Source organism: Nansenia antarctica, assembly GCF_963989245.1.
Source record: "Nansenia antarctica genome assembly, chromosome: 15".
Taxonomy (NCBI): domain Eukaryota; kingdom Metazoa; phylum Chordata; class Actinopteri; order Argentiniformes; family Microstomatidae; genus Nansenia; species Nansenia antarctica.
This window is the reverse complement of record NC_137685.1, coordinates 27037609-27063092: the sequence shown is the minus strand read 5'-3', so window position 1 is coordinate 27063092 and position 25484 is coordinate 27037609. Positions and strand designations below refer to the sequence as shown.

Below are 25484 nucleotides of genomic sequence, written 5' to 3'. Positions count from 1 at the left end.
TTTCCTCTCTAGTTAATTCACAACCATACACACGTCTGTGATTGGTTGGATTCATTTCTCTCTCTGTCCTCTGTTCTCTGTCACACTCTCTCACATAGCCCCCACCTGTGTGGTTTCTCCTCTGTCTTAAAACGCACACACGGCACAGCCCCCACCCCGTGGGTTTCCTGCTGTGCTCCTCTGCTGTCTCAAATAGCCCCCACCCCGTGCGCTTCTCCTCTGCTCAAACGCACACACCGCACCGTGGGTTTCTCCACTGCTCTCTCTGTCTGTCACTGATCATACAATATCCCTAATCTTTTGCACTTAATTCTAACACATAACCTTCCTAATTCTACACTTTTTTAATTCACTTTCAGTCATAGTTTCAGTTCCATTCTTAGTCTGCTGTTTACCTAACACGAAAGGATATACATTTATTTTTCAAAATGGATTCTTTTCGTATGTCAAACTCACAGTCTAATTTCCATTAGTCTACTGTTTACATAGCACAAAAGATATCCTAAATTTTTCAAAATGGATTCTTTTTGTATGTCAAACAATTCCTATTTTGTACAATTTAGGATAGATAGACTATTCATTTCGATTGCAATCTTTCTTTTTCTATTATATTTACCGGTGTCTTTGTTGCCTGTCTGGTCTGGATTCCGTCAGCCGTCTTTTTGGAGAAGAAGAGGAGGAATTGACATCTAACGTCACCGGCCTGGAGCGAATTGGCGTCCCAGGACTTTCTGCTGTCGCGACAGACTTCGGCGTGTCGTTCCCCCTGGTCTTCTCCCAGACGACGTAGGAATCCGTCTCGAAGGACCCTGTGTTCGGTTCTAGTAGGGTTAAATGCTATATTCTGTTCAGCCTGGTTGTAAAGCAAGCCATGCTAACCCATCGCTAGTTCAAACAGACCGTAGTAGACTTTAAACAACAAAGAGACACGGAATTCATCATGATTATTATTTTCTTGCGCAGTGAGAGTGAATCCCCAGGTCTCGAAAGACCTCGGATTCAAACTGAACTTTTCCTCTCCTGAGCCAGTCTATTTATTCCCAAACAGAAAGACACACATACAGGAAGACACACACACAGGGGAGGGGGGGCCAAGCCCCGTGAGGAAGCCCACATTGCTAAGAACATACATGGAAAAGGGGGAGGCAGTCTGATGAACAAAACAGTGTTTTTAACATAAACACTAACCTGGGAATGTAAGCAGTTTCATGGAAATGTTTACTTAACATATACATTCCCATGGACTGCTCTGCCCAACACAAACATTCTCATGGAAATGTACAGCGTTTAGCAAAATCAGATTTACGACAGGGCCCCTCTGACAACACAATGTCAGGAAGGGAAACTACCCAGGCTGGGATAGAAGATAAGGAGTGGAAAGGGGCCTTGTATAGTTGTGCTTAAGAAGCACACAGTTGAATTCTCAGAATAGAACAGAAATGTATAGAGTTCATGTACTCTTCAAAATGTACTCTTCAACAAACATATTCACAACATTAAACATTTATGAAAACATTATTCAAACCTATCACACGGAAGCCCTCCACTCTGCCCAAGCTTCCTCCCTCTCCTCTGTTCTCATTCTCCTTGACCTGTCTGCTGCCTTCGACACAGTCAATCACCAGATCCTTCTCTCCATCCTCTCAGACCTGGGCATCTCTGGCACCGCACACTCCTGGTTTTCTTCCTACCTGGCGGGCCGCTCCTACCAGGTGACCTGGAGAGAATCGCTATCTTCTCCACGAACCCTCTCCACTGGAGTTCCCCAGGGTTCCGTCCTAGGGCCCCTACTCTTCTCCCTCTACACCAAGTCTCTTGGCTCGGTAATCTCTTCACATGGGCTCTCCTACCACAGCTACGCAGACGACACTCAACTCTTCCTGTCCTTCCCCCCGTCTGATGTACACGTGGCAACCCGTATCTCAGCATGTCTCGCTGACATTTCAACTTGGATGGCTGACCACCATCTCAAGCTCAATCTTAACAAGACTGAGCTCCTCTTCATCCCCGGGAAAGCCTGCCCTCTCCAAGACTTCTCCATCACAGTGGAGAACTCTACTGTAACCCCCTCCCTGACAGCCAAGAACCTTGGAGTGATCCTGGATAACCGACTATCCTGTGCGGAGAACATTGCAGCAACGGCTCGCTCCTGCAGATTCCTCCTCTACAACATCAGAAGGATACGACCATTCCTTACCAGAGAGGCAGCGCAACTCTTGATCCAGGCACTGGTCATCTCCCGCCTGGATTACTGCAATGCACTCCTGGCTGGGCTCCCCGCTTCAGCCATTAGACCTCTGCAGCTCATCCAGAATGCTGCTGCCCGGCTGGTATTCAACCTCCCCAAATACTCGCATGTCACCCCTCTCCTTCGCACCCTGCACTGGCTCCCGATAGCAGCTCGCATCAGATTCAAGACCCTGGTGCTTGCATACCAGGCAGCTAAAGGGACAGCCCCTGCCTACCTGAAGGAAATGGTAACCCCCCAAACCCCTGCCCGCTCACTCCGCTCCTCCACCTCGGCTGGCCGACTGGCCCCACCTCCTCTACACAGCAGTCGGGCTGCCCGATCACGTCTCTTCACAACACTGGCTCCCCGCTGGTGGAATGAGCTCCCCACGGCTGTCAGAACGGCAGAGTCACTACCCATCTTCCGTCGTAGACTGAAGACCCATCTCTTCAGGTTACATCTTAACTGAAGAGATCTTCCGACCCTCACCACTACGTCTCCTAAAGACACCCGCTTTCCCCTCTACTGTGTCCCTAGAACTTCTATTGCCCCCATTGTACTGTTTCTCAGTTTCTCCAGTAATAAAAAAAAAAAAAAAAAAAAAGTTTTAGTAGAAGGCGATAATAGGGAGAAGGTTTTTCCTCCTATCAGTGGCCCCGGGCCCGAGCTAGAGTACTCTTCCTGCAACGAATGGTGGACTGCTGATTCACATGCTTAGTATTCAAATGTATTGATTGTAAGTCGCTTTGGAATAAGGCGTCTGCTAAATGCCAAAAATGTAAATGTAAATGTAAAATGAGAGGAGGTGGATGAGCTGGGCTTCCCACAGGTGGAAACAAAACATGACATGACTATATTTATCTATATGTGGTGAGGTAGGAAGTGCAGAAAACAGAAGAGAGAGAGAGAGAGCAGAATTGTTGATTGATAGATTGATATAATAGGCAAGGCGACTGTAATGGAGGTGGTTTAGAAACCACACTCTCATGAGTAACATTATTTGCATTAGCGCCCCCCTAGATGAGTGTGAGTATGAGTGTGAGTGTGTGTGTGTGTGTGTGTGTGTGTGTGTGTGTGTGTGTGTGTGTGTGGTGTGTGTGCGAATGCGAGTGCGAGTGCGAGTGCGAGTGCGAGTGCGAGTGCGTGTGCGTGTGCGTGTGCGTGTGCGTGTGCGTGTGGGTGTGTGGGTGTGTATGGTGTGTGTGTGAGTGCGAGTGCGAGTGCGAGTGCGAGTGCGTGTGTGTGTAAGGTTTGGGGGGGTCGCTCTGTTGGTTGAGGGACCCTTTGGCGTCCTCTGGTGTTTATGTATGTATGTTTGTCTGTCCTAATTACTGTGATTGTTACCGGGTGTGTATGCTTTGGCTTAGGCTATTTATATCCCTCTGTGTCTTCCCTCTTTGTCGGTTGTTCACTATACGTTACATTAGTTGTGTGTGTGCGTGTATTTTTTCGAAAGCCTTATCGTTACTCGCCTGCATAGGAAATAAGTATCGAAGGACTATTGTAAGTGCATTGCCTTGCCTTACACCGTGTGTGTGTGTGTGTGTGTGTGTGAGTGTGAGTGTGTGAGTGTGAGTGTGAATGTGTGAGTGTGTGAGTGTGTGAGTGTGAGTGTGAGTGTGAGTGTGTGTCAGGCTCTGATGTGATGAACTTCAATCAAATACAATCAGACAGAATCGTTTCCCATGATGCATTGCCCTCTCTCCTTGAACCCTCTGTCAGGGGCCCCAGGGTCCAACACTTACTGGCTTTATCTTAGCGGGCTACAGTCTTGTAGGGTGCACACAAGACCTGGGTTCATACCCTCTTGGACAGTCACACCATCTCTGAAAGGCATTCATTTCAGCAATGGGACAGGGTAGCACTGTATGCTGTAATCTGCAACCTAAAACCCTTGATTATACCTTTCACTTTGTTGGAGGTTACAGCCGCGTCACGTTACTAAGCTGATTATGGACTAATTACTCATCATTACTGGTTAATCCAGCACCGTCCACCATCAACTAATGCGCTAGGTACCGATGGGGTAAGAGATAGGCACACATGCATGCAATTAATTAGATATTAGGCAATTAAGATAATGCAGCTTTCTAATTCCTTGAGCTCCCCCAGCTCCCCCTCCCTCTCTCCCTCTCTCTCTCTCTCTCTCTCTCTCTCTCTCTCTCTCTCTCTCTCTCTCTCTCTCTCTCTCTCTCTCTCTCTCTCTCTCTCTCTCTCTCTCTCCCTCCCTCTCTCTCTCTCTCATTGAGGTGTTGAAGACCTTAAATTAATTTCCTCCTCCCCATGTTCAAGTTTTGACCTCGATTCCTCATGTCCCTCCTCCTCCTCCTCCTCCTCTCTCTGATTCTCTGCTGATCTATTTTTACTGCCCTGCTGGGACGGTCCAAGCCTGCTGCCTGCCACACATTCGGTTAGGCTCCAGAGTCTCTCTCCGGAGAGTTCCCACCCCTCCTCTCACCCATCTTCTGCCGTCACGCTCCTACTAAGTTCACTGTTCCTTCATCAGACACCACTGCTCTAATTACCTGGCCAAGCCTTACTCTATATACTGTACCTCCCAAAACCTACATGTAGCGTAGCACTACTGACAAGGAGAGGAGGGACCAAATACAGCTGTCAACATTATACTCTTCTGTTAAAGTCACAATTTGTAATTCGTTAAGCCGTTTTGGGATGTATATAAATAGATAATATGTGGCATGACGTCATCGAACTGCGAAACGGGCGCAAAGTGGAAAGGCTTCAAAGTTGCGTTTTTGCAACAAAAAATAATAATATCTGATTTCGTTTTTTTGTCACCAGACACAAGTTAAGGTTTTGAACTACCCACTCGTTATTTTTTCGAGCAGTTTTACGATAGTTAAATACGTGTACTTAGTCAACAAAATAAGCTTATTTTTCGCCTAAAATCTGCTGGGAAATCCTCCCTTGTGGGAGGGGTTCCAGGTTGTTTCTCATTGGTCGATCGACTGGCGACGGGGAGGATTCAGGAAGCAGAGTGCTTTATTTGTTTACACCAGAATGTGTTCGACCAGACTGAGACTCTGAGGTAAGATCTTCTATGTATGTACATAGCGCCTTTGTTAGTTGTTAGTTACTAGTTGAAACCAGTGTGTTCGTGTATTTAGACATTTCTTTATTATTACCCACTAGCAACTAACTGAAAGCACATTGTTCCTGGCCACCATTGTTGTTAGCATTCTAGCATTGTAGCTCAGAAATGTCTGTCTAAGTTGAAAGTACGGTTAGTAGTATGTCTACGTTGTAAACGTTGTAAGACTCATGTTCAGTGTGTAATACTGGAATACTGTAACATGTCAAGTGTAATAGATTACAGAAATGTTAAAAGTTTAAAAACATGTGTTCCTTTGTTTGTTATGAACGAGCTAGCCGCTAACACTACTCTGAATACTAGCCTAGTGACTAGGTAATTATCATTGTCATGTATTAGGCTTGCTATTTTATGAACATGGTATGGTAGTATTTTATGAACATGGAGTGCCAGTAACTGTAGGCAATATTTTAATGTACTATCTTCCTTTTGTTGCAGCTTTGATGCCCCCCACCCCACCCCACCAGACACAGCAGCTCAACAACTCAGACCCAAGAGCTCATTGTACCCGTCTCTCTCCACAGTGTTATAGTACCTGTCTCTCTCCACAGTGTTATAGTACCTGTCTCTCTCCACAGTGTTATAGTACCTGTCTCTCTCCACAGTGTTACAATACCTGTCTCTACCTGTCTCTCTACCTGTCTCTCTCCTCTCAGCTCTTTAAACACAGAGTACCTGTCTCTCTCCACAGATATATACACACACACACAGATATAAACACACACACACACACACAGGGTATGGATTATACACTGACTGTTCTGTCGAAGATGTGACAGCAGCAGTGAAACCAGACAGACCCAGACAGAACCACACACTCTGGCAATATTTTGTTGAATAACAAGAACAGTTGGGCATAGATACAGCATTTTGAACTGTGTCATGATTTATTATCTATTGATAGTCAATTCACAGACCTTGCATGCTTACCTGTGTATAGTCTGTTGTATGTTGAACTATAAGGCTGGACATTGACTACTGAGCACTACACTATTTCCAGCACAAGACATCAGCAAATTACTCTTAATGCCTCCATAATAATTAGCTGGCTAATTAGCTACAGTAATAACATTGATAGGTGATAATGTTAGCAATATCTAGCTAAGTACTGTAAACTTCTCTTTGAAAAGTCTATCTGACCCAGTGACTAACACTAATGTTTGCACACTGATTGTACTTTGCACAGCTTGTCGCACCATTGTTCTGCTGTAGTGCGACTACCATCACTTATACTTATCACTTTATTACTTATTATTGTGACTATGTACCTTGTTGAAGAACCAAAGCGAAATATTTTTATTCTTGTGTACTGTAAAATAAATTCTGATTCTGATTGAAGACTTTTTTGTATCATTAAAAGACTAACAATAACAGTTACAACAACCATAAATAATAATAAGCTGGGTAATTAGCTTAGGTAATACCTTGCTAGGTAATAATGTTATAGCTGTATAACTATAGCTGTCTGACCCAGTGACCAGTATTGACAGCTGATAGCTGTCAATCTAGAGGGGGAGTGGTTGGGGGTGGGGTTGACCAGCTATTGTTACCGCCCATTACCTGCCGGTGTGAAGGTGTGAAAAAGTCCCAAATCTTTGAAAGCCGTTTCCTCAGGATTTAGTTTTCAGGGTTAACAAGTTTCAAATACTCATGTTGTCTTACATTTTCCCCCGATGTCTATGTATGACACATCATTTGAAAGCTTACAATCTGTAGTTTAAGCATATGTAAAAAACAGAAAAATGACTTTGCCCCCTCTTTGGTCATTCCACCAGATCGCGTCACATATACACTCACCGGCCACTTTATTAGGTACTCCTCTTCAACTGCTCATAAACACACATATCTAATCAGCCTATCATGTGGCAGCAACTCATTGCATTTAGGCATGTAGACATGGTCAAGACGATCTGCTGAAGTTCAAACCAAGCATCAGAATGGGAAAGAAATGTGATTTATGTGACCTGAACGTGGAATGGGTGTTGGTGCCAGAGGGGCTGTTTTTAGTATTTCCGGAGTATATAAGTCGCTCCGGAGTATAAGTCGCATTATTTAGAAATGTATTTTGCAAAATCCAAGACCAAGAACAGACATTTAATCTGGAAAAGCAAGTTATTCAACTACACAATAGAACACAGAACAACAGGCTGAATAGGTGTCCGGCAGTGGTGTGCCGTCAGGGCCAGCAAGGCCTTCTCTGCTGGCCTAAACATCATCAGAATATACATTTTATTTTAATATATATTTTCCACAAATATGTATTAATGATTCCCCATAGTCTATTCTCTTCATTTCATAGCTTTCCTCTTGGTTGCGCTGCTTCCAGTCTCCGATTGAGATTTGGAGGGCTGGCCTTTATGTTAGAGCTTTTATCCAATCAAAATGTGTTGCTAGGGGGCTCAAAAATCTGCCCGCCTTCACATTAAACGGTGAAGCGGATTCGACCTGTAACTTAACGTTGGAACGAGAAAACATGTGGCGTACCTAGTAAACCTACGTAGATGCGAGCAAAAGCAACAACGGCGCCTGCTGTAAGGCTCAATGATGTCAGCACCCAGCACGTCTTTTGATTGGATACGCACTATTGCTACGCACTATTGCTACGCACTATTGATATTCACTATTGAGATGCGGAACTATGCCGGTAGATGTGAAACTTTTGAAAGTGCACAGGGAAACGGAGCCTCACAACGAAAGCTTTCGTTGACTGATCGATAATACTGATCGATTGTGTCCTGTTTTTGGGTAAACAATAACTTTCATTTAGGGGACAGGATGAAAGCGCCAAGTCCACAAACAGAGGAAACTACGTTGAGCTTCTTTCTTTTCTGGCTGAAAACAACCCAGATTTACATTACCACCTGTCCACAAACAAAGTGTTTACTGGGACGTCAGGCAAAATACAAAACGACCTGATTTTTGCTATTGCTGAAGTGATGGAAGAAGAGATCAAAATGGAGATTAAAAAGGCACCCTTTGTCGCTATTATGGTGGACGAGACGACAGAAGTGGGTAATGTAGCGATCTTAAAGATGTTAGTTTAACACTCTTCATTGTAAATGCGGATTTATTGATTAAAAATGCTTCGGAAATATTAATATAACTCTGTTGTACTTGTCTGACTATGTTAAGGTGATGCAACGCCCGGTTATACTGTGTTTCTGTCTAGTTTCTAGAGCCATGGCGTCATAACGATGGTATTAAGAGGTAGAATAATTCAGGTAGGAATGTGTCGGACATCACTGAAGGCCTAGGTGTGAAATGCACCGCCCGCCACTGCTGTCCGGTATGTTAACGTAACACATTAACAGTTATTCAGCAACACAATAGCATAAAGAACATACCTGGGAGGCTCAATAGGCTAAATTAACATAACAAGCCAGCTAGTCCAACAAGCAAGTTACCAGTAAACAAGTTCACCAAGCTCCCGTTAATGTTTCAGTTAATTTCTTCAGTGGTACAGGAGCAGCATATAGTTGTGACAAGCCCAGAGCGCCCTCTTGAGGCTGTAGACGGTAATGTAAAACTATGAAAAAAAGTGCGACTTATAGTCCGGAAAATACGTGTGCTGATCTACTGGGATTTTCCCACACAACCATCTCTAGGGGTAACAGAGAATGGTCAGAAAAAGAGAAAATGTCCAGTGATCGGCAGTTCTCTGGGCGAACTCCATTGGTGGTGTAACGGTGTGGGGGATATTTTCTTGGCACAAATCTTCAGCAACTGCGTGATGCTTTAATGTCAATATGGACCAAAATCTCTGAGGAATGTTTCCAGCACCTTGTTGAATCAATGCCACAAAGAATTAAGTCAGTTCTGAAGGCAAAAGAGGGGGGAGTCCAACCCGGTACTAGCAAGGTGTACCTAATAAAGTGTCCGGTGAGTGTATATTGATTCAATTGATTCTTGAATATTACTTACATAGTAAATGCTTTAAAAACCTGTCTTACCACCATCATAACAAAAAATATGGGGTTGTTTTATTAGAATATTTATGAGCAACAGGATGTTACAGAATGTCTGTCCTTGCATCCAGACACTGTCTATGAATTTGAGAGTGGTCTCCTCAGCTGTTTATGTGGCAGGGCTGACCTTTTGCTGTTTTTCGAAGTACAGATTTTGGCTTTAAATGTGTCTAACACAAAGATAGAGTAATCAGATCTATTTTCATGAATGATGCCTTTGCACCCATTACATTATTTAAACAAACATTCTCAATCATCATCACGCATCATTACGTCGCCAGAGTCGCCTCCAGCGCATTCATATGTGCATTTGTGACACGGTCTGGTCATTTGCATCAAAATGTTATTAGACTTTTATTTTGAAACACGGAAATACATTTCAACTTTGTTGAGAGTCACAACACAAACTCGCTAGTCAAGCCAAAATACTGCAATGCAATGGATTCGGTGAGTAATCCCCACTGCTACCTAGTTAACTATATAACACTACTTTATATTGTTAGCAGGCTCACAAAACAAGCTGTGTTAGTTGACTACCGATGTGTCACTTATTTTCAACATTGCTGGAATATATTTACATTTTTCGAAAGAAAAGTCTGAACATTAAATCGGATGCCGACTTGCGGACCAATTGACCAGACCGTGTCACATTTGTTTATGTTGGAAACTAATGCCCACTTTTCATCCGATGTTGGAGGTAAGGGCATGGTTGCATTTTTTTGTGACAAGAGCATTAGAAATTACATAATCTATTCAACATTGTACTTTAATCTCTCTGTGACCTCTCTCTCAAACCTTACCACCTCTGCCCTCTGCCCTCCTCCCCCCTCCTCCTTCCTAACTTAAAGAGAACCATCAGTCAAAGTAAAGAAATTACCAAGAGAAATACATACCAGGGGAGGCTAGTGGAGGGAAACATTTGGCTTATTGTGATGGGTGGCACAGAATGAGAAGTGGTATCAAACACTTATCAAGAATGAAGAAAAAGCTAAGGATGTGCTATATTCCACCACAAAACAATAAGTAGTTGGCCAACAAGTAGTTGCTTTGTGGTGGAATAAAGCATTTGGGATCAGCAGATTTTGTGCGCAGGTTTTTCTTCATTTTAAAATATTTTTCGGCCTAATATGATGTTTGATCCCGTTCCTCATACCGTTCAATGCATCGCAATGAGCTCGTCCTCAGATTTCACCCTCCACAGCGCTAACTTGGACCTGACATCAGTGGGAATAGATCACAGATATACCGGTATACTGTATGATTAAAATGGGATGGGATCCATCCATCATAGGATCATATATTAAGCCTACCTAATAAATCAAACAACTGAAAAGACAATAACATCCAATAATCCAATGACGTCATTTCAACATTTCAATCCAGTCCTCATCGGAACCAGACAGAATGATGCTCTACAGACCGGCTACTGTAGGAGGATAATACAGTACAATTACAATAATAGTCATTCATAATACAGAACTCCAACAACTTGCGCATCAGTTCTCCTTCAAGCGGGGGCTTTTCAGAGGAAACCTAATCAAGGTAACGGACCTCTATTCTTCTATTCTTTCTGCCCCACCGAGTTTTTGTGACAGCTTGTTTATGTAAAGATGTATTATTTGTTATGTATTCATGAAATTCATAAGATCCAATAAAATATGGTAAACCATCTCTGTGTATACCAGCAGTATATAATCCTCTCGACTGTTCAATGCCCCCTATTCCTATTCCAGCTCAATGAGATTGATATCCCCCTCCCTCTGATGCTGTTTCCCAGGCAGAGGCGCCACCCATCGTATCATGTAGGACTGAGCACACAGCCATACAAGCACACAGCCATACAAGCACACAGCCATACAAGCACAGTGGGCCATAGTCTCTGATGGCTCTCTGTGCAGATACAGCAGTTCTGGCAGGCACAAGGCTAACATGTCTCATGTTGGCATGACAAGGGAACCACAACCTACAGAGGGAAGACATGGTCGTAACACTTTCTATGAGCCACACACACATAATTACCCTATGGGACAAAGATTAAGCCTCATCCTGGACTAAATATGAGCGATCTGGTGGTCTAGTGGATAGTGAGTTGGACGGAGCGGAAGGACATGGGTTCAAATCCCACCTGGGAACATCACCATTAGTGTGCCCTTGAATAAGTCCACTTAGCCCTAAAATAGTCCAGGGAGAATGTCCCTGTAATCTCTAATTGTAATATAAGTTCCTTTGGATAATAGCATCTGCTAAATGGTAAAAATGTAAATCACACTTTCAATGGAAAATCTTAATTGAGGACGCTGTTTTAGTATAGGCTTAATCTGTGTTTGGAAAACCAGGCCTATATAAGTGTGTTGATAGAGCTTTATGTTGCACTTGGGGGGAGGGTGAGGCGCAGGAGATAAAGCTGCCGTCTAATGATCACAAGGTTGGCAGATCGGCGGTTCAAGCCCCGGCTGGCCACATGCGGAAGTGTCCTTGGGCAAGACACTGAACACCAAAATTGCTCCCAGTGAGCGGGCCGGCACCTTGCATGGTAGCTTGCCGCCATTGGTGTGTGAATGGGTGAATGAGAGGCTATTGTAAAGCGCTTTGGATAAAGGCGCTATATAAGTCAGGCCATTTAGCATTTTATTTATTCACTTATAAAAATAAGATAAACTCCAAGATGGTGACCAATCATCATTCTGGCCCATGTCTTTCCCTTCTGATGTGAGTATTCAATTTCACACATACAGTACTGCTGTCTCACTGCTGTCTAGTATGAGTCAGGACACTAGGGTACAGTGTGTATTATAAGCTCATTGAGTTCTCCTATCCCCAGGGGGTTAAGAGGGCAGGGGTTCTCAAACATTGTGGGGTTCTCAAACCAAATTGACATTAATCATTTCCTGTGACCCCAGCAACTTGATTGCGGGCTATGCCAACACATAATAATGACGTCCAAGTGTATTTTAATCACTTAAAATATGATATCTAATTGGTTGGATTTTAACCCTGTTCATCAGATCAAAGAGGTTAGTTTGATTTTCTCAGGGGACCCCCGATTTGAAATCATGGATCCATACTCCATCAGTGTGTCCACTGTGATAAAACATGAGAGCAAAGGGGAATTGAGTGTTCACATTGACCAGGGGTGTGTGCAAGGGGGCAGGGGGCAGTGTGTCCACTGACCTCTGACCCTAAATCAGTCAGAGCTTCAGTCTGGCCGTGCAAGTTCTGATCAGCCGGTGGTGCTAATGTAGGCAGGGGTTTAAACCGGGGGACCTCTCGCATGGATGACCCAAATGTAAACCATTATAACAAGTGGACATCTGAATGGTAGAAGGGCTATATATCTGAGCATAGAAGTCACAGGCTGGGCTACCTCATCTTACGGCGAAAAGATACACCGTAAGCATCAACCTCAGCAGTGCGAGTGCGTTTCATTTCGGCGCCCATGTTAACGGGTTAGAGCATGTGGTGTATTTTCGCTGTTAAGAGTGGGATTCCAAATCACCTCTGCTACGCTTACTCAGCACCACAGACAGAGGTAGGACGAGATTAGATTCAACTTTCTTGTTATTGCAGAATACAAGTATCAGACAACCAAAGGCAGTTTAGCATCTAACCAGAAAGGGATTTACAGTTTGTCATTGCATAGAGTTCAACCAAATGCATTTATGCTCTAGAGGGGGCATCGAGGCAATGGATCACAGCCATTATAGGTGACCCCAGAGCAATTAGGTGTTCAGTGCCTTGCTCAGGGACACTTCGACACAAGGCCCACTGGGGATTCGAACCGCTGCGAGCTGCCGACTTTGCGATCATTATTAGACGCCAGCTCTACTGGTTGAGCCACAGGCGCCCCCCAGGAGTGCAAATAGTGATATAAAACATGATCATGATTGTGATAGGACCACTCCCTCAGTGCGAGACAGCACAGACCAACAGAGGCACAATGTAGGATGGTACTCACTTGCCCTCTGAGCCGTAGCTGTTTATACTGTCCTCGATGGACTCATGGCTGGCCTGGCGGACCGTCCGGCTGGGCATCTCTACGGCCAGCCCTGTCTCCGTGCTCCTCTGGATGCCCTTTAACCTCCGACCCTCAGCATCTACGGGTCACATGGTGGAAAAAGACAAACACAGGAGGGACGACATTAACAATGAGCCGGAAGGACAGGATGAGGATCAACGTTAAGGTCCAAGAGTGGTAAACATTGTACTGTTGTATACAACATAAAGACTATACATTTCATACTTCACATATAAACAATAGGTATACATTGCACGTTATGTCATACACATCTTGTACAGTTTCATACAGGATGAATGACTCTCAGTATCCCCCAACCCCCCCCCCCCCCCCACACACACACACACACACACACTTGGATCTGACTCCCCCCTGACCCTGATGATGAGTGGGACTGCTCAGAAAAAATAATAATACATTATATATTGTAGGCCTATTATAAATATCAGTTTGTTATATAATATTTGTTGATGATTACATAATCAAATGTAGTCTACTGCAATTACTTGCATTACTACTGCTGCGGTAGCTATAGCATGCAACACAACTGAGAGAGTTGAGTACAACTGAGTACAACCTTTCTGGTGGGAGGTGTGGGGGGGATGAAGGGCTTGCTGCATCCTTTGTTTGTTGATCGGAAACGATCAAGAAGCGATCATTGAGAATAAGATGACCCTCCCCCATGCATCAACCATTACATCAAGTGATTGTAACTCACTTTAGAAACTAGTTCTTCTTACTTAGCCTACACGTTTATTTGTCAAATACATGCTCTGCGTGTTTCTATTTGTGAGAATTAACACTTAATCAGCCGTGAGGTGTCATTTGATCCCTGTACTGTGAGTACAAAAAAAATTATACCTTTGCACTCGATCAAATTTCAGGACCCTCCTTTTATGACTTTTCCTAGATATGTGCGTTCTACCACCCAGCATCCTTACATTTTCAAAATCGAACACAAATTCTGTGTGTTTCTGTGTATTTGTCTTGGTATTCGACTGCCATCTTTTCCTCCAAGGCTGCAATTCTCTTTTATATCAGCAGAGGTCGCAAGGGGACACACACTGTGCTCAATCTTCAGGCTTCAGTGCTGAATTAGATACAGTGGATGAGACTGATATTTGTAACATAATGTGTTTATATATAGGCTATATATAGCAATAGTGATACATAAGATATGTATATGTACAGACAGTTATGAAAATTATCAACTGTACAGTATGTCTGCCAAATAGTGGGGGGCCTGTTCCTTGTACTACATATAGTTGCAATTTCTGGGTTTTCTCCCTATATCGGACCTGCACATCTAACATCCCCTTTGGGCTCAGTTTCTCTCCGGAATATGTCTTGAGTACGCAAGGTGCCGTGCGCAAGGTCCTTGCGCCGGCGCCCCAGCCCTCGTTTATTCAACCAGTGAATACTATTTCCAAACGCACAATGTTAAAGCTAAGCTTAACTCTGCTGCATAAGCATTCACACTTTCTCCCTCTTTCTGGTCCCGCTTATGGAACCGAAAACTTTCTGCTATAACCAGCAGTTTGGGAGACAGATTAGTCTGCAATACCCCTATGAGTTCTGTAATCGTTTTACTGGATGGTTTCTCCGGAGCAGTCAAATCACAGAGCAAGCCATAGGTCAATCAGACTCAACAAAGCAGGCACTTTCTTATTATCTTCTATATTGTTGACAATAAAGTATTGCTCTAGGCATTCTGTATAAATTGCCCAACTTTCCTGAGTTTCATCAAACACGTACATTTTACCAATCTGTGCCATCTTGCCTGCGAGTCTCCGGGCCTCGTTAACTTTGGGCTCTACCATTTAGCCGCCAATGTCTCTTAAAAACTTTCACCGTCGGAATCAGACAAAGAGTAGTAGCCTAACTGCCTCGCACACAGTGAGCAAGTATCCTCGTCGCCATTTGTGGTGTCTTAGCTTATATTATACTGTAGAATAACGACAGAGAGGTGCTACATTTGGTTTACAACTTTAGTGGTAGAACTCGGTATATCAACAAGAGTGCGACCAGGCGCACACAATGACGTAGGCTCTTAAAGGAGTCCGGTCTTGTTTTTTCACAACAAGACTTGTTTGGCTCGATTGTGAGGTTTCACAATTCCCGACATGAGGACCTTTTAATGAAACAGTGTCACAAATGTTCTGTTAATGTCTGCATCGCCAGCATTCTTGTAAATGCTCACACACATTCAAGAAAGTTAAGCCAAGTAGTCCTAAAATAAGGGTGATATCTGTATTGCTAATTCACAAGTAGCTGTCCAAACTTTGTGACACCTTTCTGAGAATGAGATAGCCAAAAGGTAAAAAAAAAATTGCGAGGGCAAATCATTCAATGCTTTGCTTTGGGGAAGCATACTATATCTTGTTAAAAAATAGGGGGGGGGGGGGGGGGGGGGATCGATTTGCACCAGGTCTTGTGGTTCTCGTCTCCTTCAGAAGTGAGTACAGTACATGTCATAATCCTTCTCTCAGACCACATGGGAAGCAGGGGACAGGTTTTGATTGAGTGCTTCAGCAGGCTTTCAAACAGTCTTTGACATTATCAATCTATTTTTAACATGTTTTTTACACACATACACACACTCACACACACACACAAACACACACACACACACATGGACACTCGCATGCAAGCTTGCACACACACACACACACACACACACACACACACACATACACACATGGACACTCGCATGCGAGCTTGCACACACACACACACACACACACACACACACACACACACACACACACACACACTCATGCTATAAAGGTTATGTTGAGATGAGAGCATAGTGATCATAGCAAGCCTGAGATAATGATTATAATTCTGTGTCCAGTTTTACATCAACAACACCAGTAGGTGGTGTCAGGGGTTGAGGTTTCATGATTCTAATAATGTGACTGAGAACATTGCTGCTTTTTTCATTTTGCTCACTGGGAAATGAAAAATATTTGGGTTACATGACTGGTTTCATATAATTGCGGGCAGAAATGCAAACAGGTGTCTCCACCCAGGTAACTGAATTTCATCCTTAGATGGCTGCAGTACAGGCCTGGCAGAGGATCACCAGAGACCATACCCAGTGTCAGGTGGGGTCAATGGGTCGCAGACTTACGGCAGTTGCATGCAAAGGATCGTCGACCAAATACTAAAGTGAGTGCTTAATTTGGACATTTGATATACAGTATCTGTCCCATCACTATTGGGTAATCTAGAATAAGGGGACTACGCATACAAATGGTTGTAATTTCTGAATGTGAAAACCAATATGAACACAAATACCATCAAATAAAAGCTGAGCATCTCTACCGTGACCTCATAGTCATTGTTAGATTTCAACTCCAAAGTGCTGCACTGCCCTACAAAGGCAAAAGACCTTAAGTGAGTAAAAATAACTTTAAAGTGGTTTTGTTGTCCAGCTAAATGAATTGTAGGCAGAATATTGGAAATGGCAATACTTTTTTATTTACATGAAAAACTTGAGCTTAAACTTGTCTTTTGACACTTACTCGGAAGTTAATGTACTCTGCGTTGCATTATCTGCAGAATAATAAGGCCCAGTCAAAAGGCATTAACTTGATTACTGATCACTCACTTGATTACTGATCACTATATAAAATCAGTATATGATAATAATGATAACATCTACATAAAATCTACTGATCATGGCACAATTAGGCTTAACATAATAACTCATGTTTTGGATTGAATTAGATGAATGCTAGAGTAGGCTACTCAAGAACTCATGTTATGACTTAAGTAAGAGTTAACCCTCTATGGCACGCATTATGAATCCAGTTGGGAAAAACATTTTTGGAGTGTTTTTTTGTCTTAGAATAGACCAGTGTAATACATCTCAGCACCAAGCTGCAGCCCTAACCACATATCCACAGCTAGGTCTGGGGAAAAAAGGACACTCTGTCACTAGAAATACTGAAGAAAAAAAAAGATGGTGTTGCTATGGGAGACGAAAAACCAAAGACATTCTGAAAACACACATCCTGTAGCTGTTTTCAATCCTTTTAGCATTTTGGAGGAAGGATCATTATCTGTTCCGTGGTATAGCGAGTGTAACGTCTCGTCTTTCCAATGATATATCCAGCTAAACAACTGTGTAAGGAGGGAAGGGATGCGTTCTGCTAGAAGAAAGCCACAATCTGTAATCCAGGAAAAAACTATACAACGTCAGCCCAACACATAATGGAACTCCAATACATGACTACATTCAGTTTACTACATTCAAAAACCTGTGTGCAAGTTTGCATCCACCCTCTGCGTGTTGCAAGGACATTGAACTTGCGTTTCGAGAGGAACCACAATACAACAACCAATTTCCAAGAAGCGTGGAAACTAAGACATGAATCAGGATGGCAGGACAACTCCTCCCAACCCATCGTCGTGAAATAGATAATACTGGAGTCCGGTATGATGTAGAACACGGCGCACACACACGCACAGACACAGATATAGACACACACACAGACACACACACACACACACACACACACACACACACACACACACACACACACACACACACACACAAACTAGGCCTCATTAACCAGTTCCCCAGTGAGGGAGGTATAAATGAAATCAGCACAGTTATTAATGTCAGCTTGATTCATTTATCAAACTGACAGTCACACGTCTGAAACAGAGGGGAAGGCAGAGAGTTAAGGGGAATTATTTTTAAGCAGCACCTGGTCATAGTTCCCTTTATTGGATGATTTACAAGACATGCTAGGTCTTATAGATGTTCATGATATCATAGAAACAGATGTGCCGATGTATTCTTATCATGGAAATCTCAGCAGATACATTGTGCTAACGTTGTACCACTTCAGTTACGAACCATCTATATCGACCATCTGTATGTGCTCATTAATAATGTAAAAAGGATGTTTTGTAATGTTTCTAATTGGAATAAATGTACCATTCCAGTTGCAAGGCAGGGTGTTATTGACTCAACACACATGCGTCGATACTTGTGTTCATTGTGATCATCAATTACCCCATCATATAGCACCTCACTCTTCAGTCCTACATGAATCACCTATCAACCACCTGATCAGCCAGTGACTCATGGATCCATAATGATTTTGAGGTGTGACAAGGAGGTAGAGGTGTTGTGATGGAACGCACAGCCTCTGGGATGCATCCCAATTCTCTACCCCTCACCCAAAAGAGTAAACGTATTCACTTCTCCATAGATACAAACAAAATCAAACAATGACTGTGAGTTCATAGTAGAGTTTCTCAGCTTTTATTTAATGGTATTTGTCTATTGGTTTCACCATTCAGAAATTACCAAATATTTTATGCATAGTCCCCAGTAATGGGACAATTGGCTTGACACGTGTTTCTGGTTAGTCAGGTGAGTTCTGTCACATCATTTGTGCAGCATAAGAGATCTGTCAATGTCTAGTATTGATTCTAGGCTTTGCATTTGCCTTTGGAGTCTGATATTGGTGTCTGTCAACATGAGGACTAAAGTGGTGTCAATGAAAGTCAAGGAAGCCATTATTAGACTGAAAAAGCAGTTGTCTTTTTATCAGAAACATCATGCCAAAATCAACAGTTTAGAACATCATTAAAAAAGCAACCAGCAATGGCAAACAGGTTAGTAGACCAAGGAAGACTTTTACATTGGATGACCGAAGAAAGCTCACCATAATTAAGAAAAACCCAAAACAACCGTCCCACAGATCAGGAACGCTCTCCAGGAGAACAGTGTGAATGTGTCAGAGACTGCCATCGGCAGAATACATCTCCAGACGAACTATAGAGGCTTCGCTGAAAGGTGCAAACAACTAGTTATCTTCAAAAAGGATGATCACTTAAGGTTTGCAAAAAAAGTACCTAAAAAGCCTGCAAATGTCTGGGAAAAGGTATTGTGGACAGATAAGCTAAATATGATCATGATCATGACTGATTGTAAGTGGAAAGTTTGTAGAAAAAAGGATCTGCTCAAGATTTACAGCATACCACCTAATTTGTGAAACACGGTGGAGGGGGTGATAGGGCATGTATAGCTGCCACTAGAACCAACTAACTTGTCTTAATTCATGATGTAACTGCTGACAGCAGTAAAATGTTCTGAATCAAATTAAATCAAATCAAATGTTATTTGTATAGTGCATTTCTCACAAAATGTGACCCAATGCGCTTCACAGAGAACAAAGAAGATAAAGCAACAACTAAGATGGACATTTAAAACCACATGATGACAGAACACGCAAGCAAGGGCGAAAAACTAAACATATTTTGTAACACAATGAAACATATTTTCTACAAGCAAATGCCTCCAAATTCATTGGATAACGCTTCATCATACAGTAAGACAATGACCCAAAACACAAGCCATAGCAACTCAGGAGTTTTTCAGGGCCAAAAAATGTTAAGTTCTTGACTGGCCAAGTCAATCTTCAGTTTTAAATCCAATTGAATGTGAATATAATTTCCTGATTAAATGCATGTTTGTTCAGATTTTAGGCAAAAATACCTCAAAACAAACAGCAACTGAAGATGGCTGCAGTACAGGCCTGGCAGAGGATCACCAGAGACCATACCCAGTGTCAGGTGGGGTCAATGGGTCGCAGACTTACGGCAGTTGCATGCAAAGGATCGTCGACCAAATACTAAAGTGAGTGCTTAATTTGGACATTTGATATACAGTATCTGTCCCATCACTATTGGGTAATCTAGAATAAGGGGACTACGCATACAAATGGTTGTAATTTCTGAATGTGAAAACCAATATGAACACAAATACCATCAAATAAAAGCTGAGCATCTCTACCGTGACCTCATAGTCATTGTTAGATTTCAACTCCAAAGTTCTGCACTGCCCTACAAAGGCAAAAGACCTTAAGTGAGTAAAAATAACTTTAAAGTGGTTTTGTTGTCCAGCTAAATGAATTGTAGGCAGAATATTGGAAATGGCAATACTTTTTTATTTACATGAAAAACTTGAGCTTAAACTTGTCTTTTGACACTTACTCGGAAGTTAATGTACTCTGCGTTGCATTATCTGCAGAATAATAAGGCCCAGTCAAAAGGCATTAACTTGATTACTGATCACTCACTTGATTACTGATCACTATATAAAATCAGTATATGATAATAATGATAACATCTACATAAAATCTACTGATCATGGCACAATTAGGCTTAACATAATAACTCATGTTTTGGATTGAATTAGATGAATGCTAGAGTAGGCTACTCAAGAACTCATGTTATGACTTAAGTAAGAGTTAACCCTCTATGGCACGCATTATGAATCCAGTTGGGAAAAAAATGTTTGGAGTGTTTTTTTGTCTTAGAATAGACCAAATAAACATAATCTAAAGACATTTTCAATAAATATTTTTTGGGGGGTACTTTTTGGGGTGCGTTGCCTTGAGGCAACACTGTGCCATAATGGTCAGTCAAAGTCAAAGTCAAAATCAGCTTTATTGTTAATCTAATATATGTACAGACATACAGAGGGCTGAAATTGCATTTCCCTCTCATGCACGGTGCATAGTAAACAAAAACAATAAATAACAATATAATACGACAAGATTAGACATAACTATCTATACAAAAAATACTAGATAAAAGATTTTAAATGTGCGGTACAATGTACAGGGGTGGAATACAATAGACAATAGTGCAATAGTGGTAATTGGCTCAGTATAATAGAGTAAAGTGGCTAAAGTACATACATGTAAGTAATGGTAAGTAATGGCATGGAGAGTGCCCCCGAGAGGCCCCCGAGAGGTGCCCCAAGAGAGGCACGCCTGCCCCCTGACAGGTGCGCCTGACCAGTGTCATGGTGTCAAGGTGAATCCATAATGGTACGGTGTTGCCTCAAGGCAACATTTGCAACTTACCATAATGGTACGGTGTTGCCTCAAGGCAACATTTGCATTTTAACAAGTTTCCATTACTTAATTAGCAAATAAAGTAAATTAAACTATTAGAAGGTAAGCTTTACTCAGCTATTATTATGAATATATTTTTTTCCAGATTGAAAAAGGCCAGGAAAATATGTTTTCAGACGATGTTTGTGGAGAGAAATGTCTAAGCTAATTCTTGTGGGAAGGCCTGGAAGAAAGGGATGCTGCATGGCCTCCAGAGAGACATGTGACAAATTCAAACACTGCTATTGGTTCCTTATGACCCTGCCTCTTTTTCTAAGTATTGCATCATAACTGGGGATGCATTGTGTGAATGTAAAAGGCCAATAATGGGTATGTTGCCTAGAGGCAACAAGGTGCCATAGAGGGTTAAGAGTTAAGTTAAGTTAAGAGTTAAGAGTTAAGAGTTAAGTTAAGTTAAGAGTTCAACCAGCACGCCATTCTGTTTCTAAGGGGAGGTGCTCCCTCCTTGCCTCTCCCTGGATTTGCCGCAAATCCGCCGCAAATATGGCCGATTTTGACTATGAAATGTATTGGAATCATACAGAAATCTATAACACAAATCAGTGGACAAATCTTAATATTTACTTTATTTTATTATTTTATATTTTCACTTTTCATAATAGATATTTTCATTGGAATATCATAAGGGAGGCTCTGCCTCCCCTGACCGCACATCCCTGTTTCATAGGGGAAGATTTCAACCACTACGACTTTGTTCTGAGGGGCAAGTCGGAAAGCGAGTGGCACTCCAAAACAAGGGGTAGAGGTAAAATGAGAAATGGGATTGGGCCTTAATGTCATGTGTCTATGAGAAATGGGATTGGGCCTTAGTGTCATGTGTCTATGGGATTGGGCCTTAGTGTCATGTGTCTATGGGATTGGGCCTTAGTGTCATGTGTCTATGGGATTGGGCCTTAGTGTCATGTGTCTATGCTTAGTGTCATGTGTCTATGGGATTGGGCCTTAGTGTCATGTGTCTATGCTTAGTGTCATGTGTCTATGCGAGCCCTGATTGGGCCTTAGTGTCATGTGTCTATGCGAGCCCTGATTGGGCCTTAGTGTCATGTGTCTATGGGATTGGGCCTTAGTGTCACGTGTCTATGGGATTGGGCCTTAGTGTCATGTGTCTATGGGATTGGGCCTGAGTGTCATGTGTCTATGGGATTGGGCCTGAGTGTCATGTGTCTATGCGAGCCCTGACCCACTTGTGCTGTTTCCTTGGCTGTCAGTGGCTGGGCCAGTCTGCATGACATGAAAAAAAACATTCATTGCGTATGATTTACTTATAGCTGGCAAGCCATCTAGTTATTGTTTGTTTCCAGTTAGTAGTCTTGGGGCCGGTTTCAGAGACAAGGCTTAAGCCTAGTCCTGGACTAAATCACACTTTCAATGTAAAATCTCCATTGAAGATGTTTTTTAGTCTAGGATTAGGCTTAAGCCTTGTCTGTGAAACCGGCCCATATATGTGTCTGCATTTCAAAGCCATCTCTACCAACATCCTTCGAGAGCGATGGGCCATTCTTAAAAGCTAGATGTAACATTAGTAAAAACAGTGCACCACATTTGCTTTACACGTTATTCAAGCTACTGTGTGTGTGTGTGTGTGTCAGAAATGCTTCGATGACAGATCTTAATAGGCATAACACCGTAACTCCAGCGCTGTAAACAGTAACTTCACTTTGATGCGCAGTATCAGCACCATAAGTCAATTTGAGCGTTCCAGAGTACAGCGAATTGAAGACAAATAACTGTAACTGATGGTACGGAATTCTGCTTTGGCTTTCTCAAGGGCTACCATGTCTATAAGCACTAATTTATTGTTTAGTTTGTATTCATTAAGTCAATGTAAAAAAAAAACATTGGATTATGTATGGAAACTGTTTCTTGCTTCAAATTTGAAAAGAGTTAGGCAGTGTAACACCCACCCCCACCTCCACCTCCATCTCCCAAAATATCTCTGATATATTAATATACTGTGTGACGTCGACACTCCGAGGAGGTCATTTTTTGCCTTGTCCAATTATAGCACCATGTAGCCATTTTTAAAAAAAAAAGTCCTCACTGGCGCTTTTTTCTACATTTCCTCCATAGTTACCTCCCTAAAGTGTTTCTATCAAACATTATTGGAACATAGAAGGTAAAATATAGGCTCTGATCCTTGACACTATCCTTGGTTGCATGTTTAGAGAAATTGGTTAGCCTAAACAGTTAGCTGAAACTAAATACAGTATAAGGAAATATAATGAAAGATGAAAAGACAGTATATGTGTACATCCTCCCAGGTAAATTGTCAAATACACTCTGAAATAATTAAACATGTTCATCTTCAGTGTCTGCTTGAGGGCATACTATATTATTAGTATTATATATTATAACCATTCATCCTTTGCCTTACATTTGGCTGCATGGTTGTACTCCTAACATGAGTCATCCAATGTAACCGACATTGCATCCTAAAGTTTCTACTCTTCTTCCGGAAGTGTACACTTGTCTTTTTCACTCTCCTACAGGGATTTTAAAATTGTTCCACCAACCAACATTTAGGCAGAGAAGTAACATATTTCAAAACCAGTCATAAAAAAGAAACCAGACTTGTTTAAAGACTACTTTTCTAATTTCATTGCCTCAAAATGGATCAAACATACAGTACATCCTATACAAGGGGCTTTACAGGGTTTGAGATGTTATGGATGATATAATCAAATCAAATCAAAGTTTTATTTGTATAGCGCATTTCTTACAAAATGTAACCCAATATACATTATTGAAGATAGTAAATTTGGGTTTACAACTCAGAAAAACACAACCCTGCTGTTTCCAACCCCTGTGACTTTCTCCATGTTGTCAATGACAACTTCATTAAATCCCAAGAGAAACACATTCCATAATACAAATGAAATTTGACATTGATGCTGAGGACAGACGCCTTTATATCAATGTAGCAGAAGTGCGTCTGTGTTTGTGTGAGTGTGTGTGTGTGCGTGCGTGTCTGTGTGTAGGGCCATTGGTGCAGAGAGTGAGCGTGAGTATGGACTATCATTGTGTTAAGCCCTAAGTAGTCCCATTTTGCAAAGCCGATAAGCGCATGTTATGTAAATGGGTGAAACAAAACAAACTGGTCCTAATATACCTCACAGGTTAGCATATGTATGATAACGGTCTGATACAGGTTAATACATATGATATAGGTCTAGAACACCTCACAGTGCAACATATGCTGCAGGTCTAATAGATCACACAAGGCAGCATACAGTGTGATGTAGAGTAGGTCTGTCCTACACACTCCTTTGTCTTTATAGAGAGCACTGCATTATGGGTTACTCTAAGGTCAGAGTTTAGCTTGTATTATCCAGACCTCGTATTCATAAAACATATGTTGGTGCATATCTACAGCATCTTATTAGCATAAACAAAAGGAAGGGACGGGGGTGTAGATTGGCAATCTGTATGTGCAGTATGAGTTTCACATGGCAAATACGAGAAGACACTGATAACAAAAATGGAATGACTTTATACTGTTGATTATGATCTTTCTGTTCATCGCACGTGGATTATAATTTTTTAAAGGGATACTGTGGTTACTATTTAAGATCCATATCAGGAGCTTTGAGAGACGATATAAGTCTTGAGATAGTTCTGCTTTTGTAACAGCGGTGATTTGGAATCACACTCTCCTATACGTATACCCCTTTGGGCTCAATGCAATACCCCTTTGTATTCGCCCTGCCTGAGACAATTCAAGTGTCGCCCACGGATGATGAGGAGGATGTCTTCTTGGCCTCATGGTAGACATTTGGGTCTTCCACGTGGGAAAACCTGGCTTCGAGGCATGTCTGTCACACTTTTAAAGGAGGTGGAAATGTTTTGATGCCATTTAATGCCAAGTTACTTTCGACACATGACAACTTGTCCATCAAAGTCTTATATGACCCAGACTATAAGTGCTTGGATAATATAGGTATCTGGTTTGCAAGATACTGCTTCTTTTGCCACAATGGCGATTTAAGAAGCAGCACCGAAACAGCAGTGTGGGAGGAATGTTAACAAGCATAAAGAACTTCTGAGATTGTCTTCAATAGCTTCCACTTCCTCTCCTAGAGGCATTATAAAGCTGGCTGTGCATATAGATCCTCAGTGTGAAGTGTGTGTCAAAGAAGCGAGTGATAAATAGAAGAATTGGAAGCGAAAAGACAACTCTCTGAAGACAGTGAGAAACGCTGAGTGTCTGTGAGGTGTG

General features: G+C 42.2%; 1 protein-coding gene across 1 annotated transcript in view; it reads right to left on the bottom strand.

Annotated features, from left to right (window-relative positions):
• Positions 1-25484, bottom strand: part of rims4 (regulating synaptic membrane exocytosis 4) — a gene marked incomplete at both ends in the record, with an annotated part of 58182 nt that overhangs the window by 10941 nt on the left and 21757 nt on the right. The window contains 1 exon segment of the mRNA XM_080545584.1: positions 13263-13401. Within this exon segment, the coding sequence (XP_080401710.1) occupies positions 13263-13401 (139 nt within the window).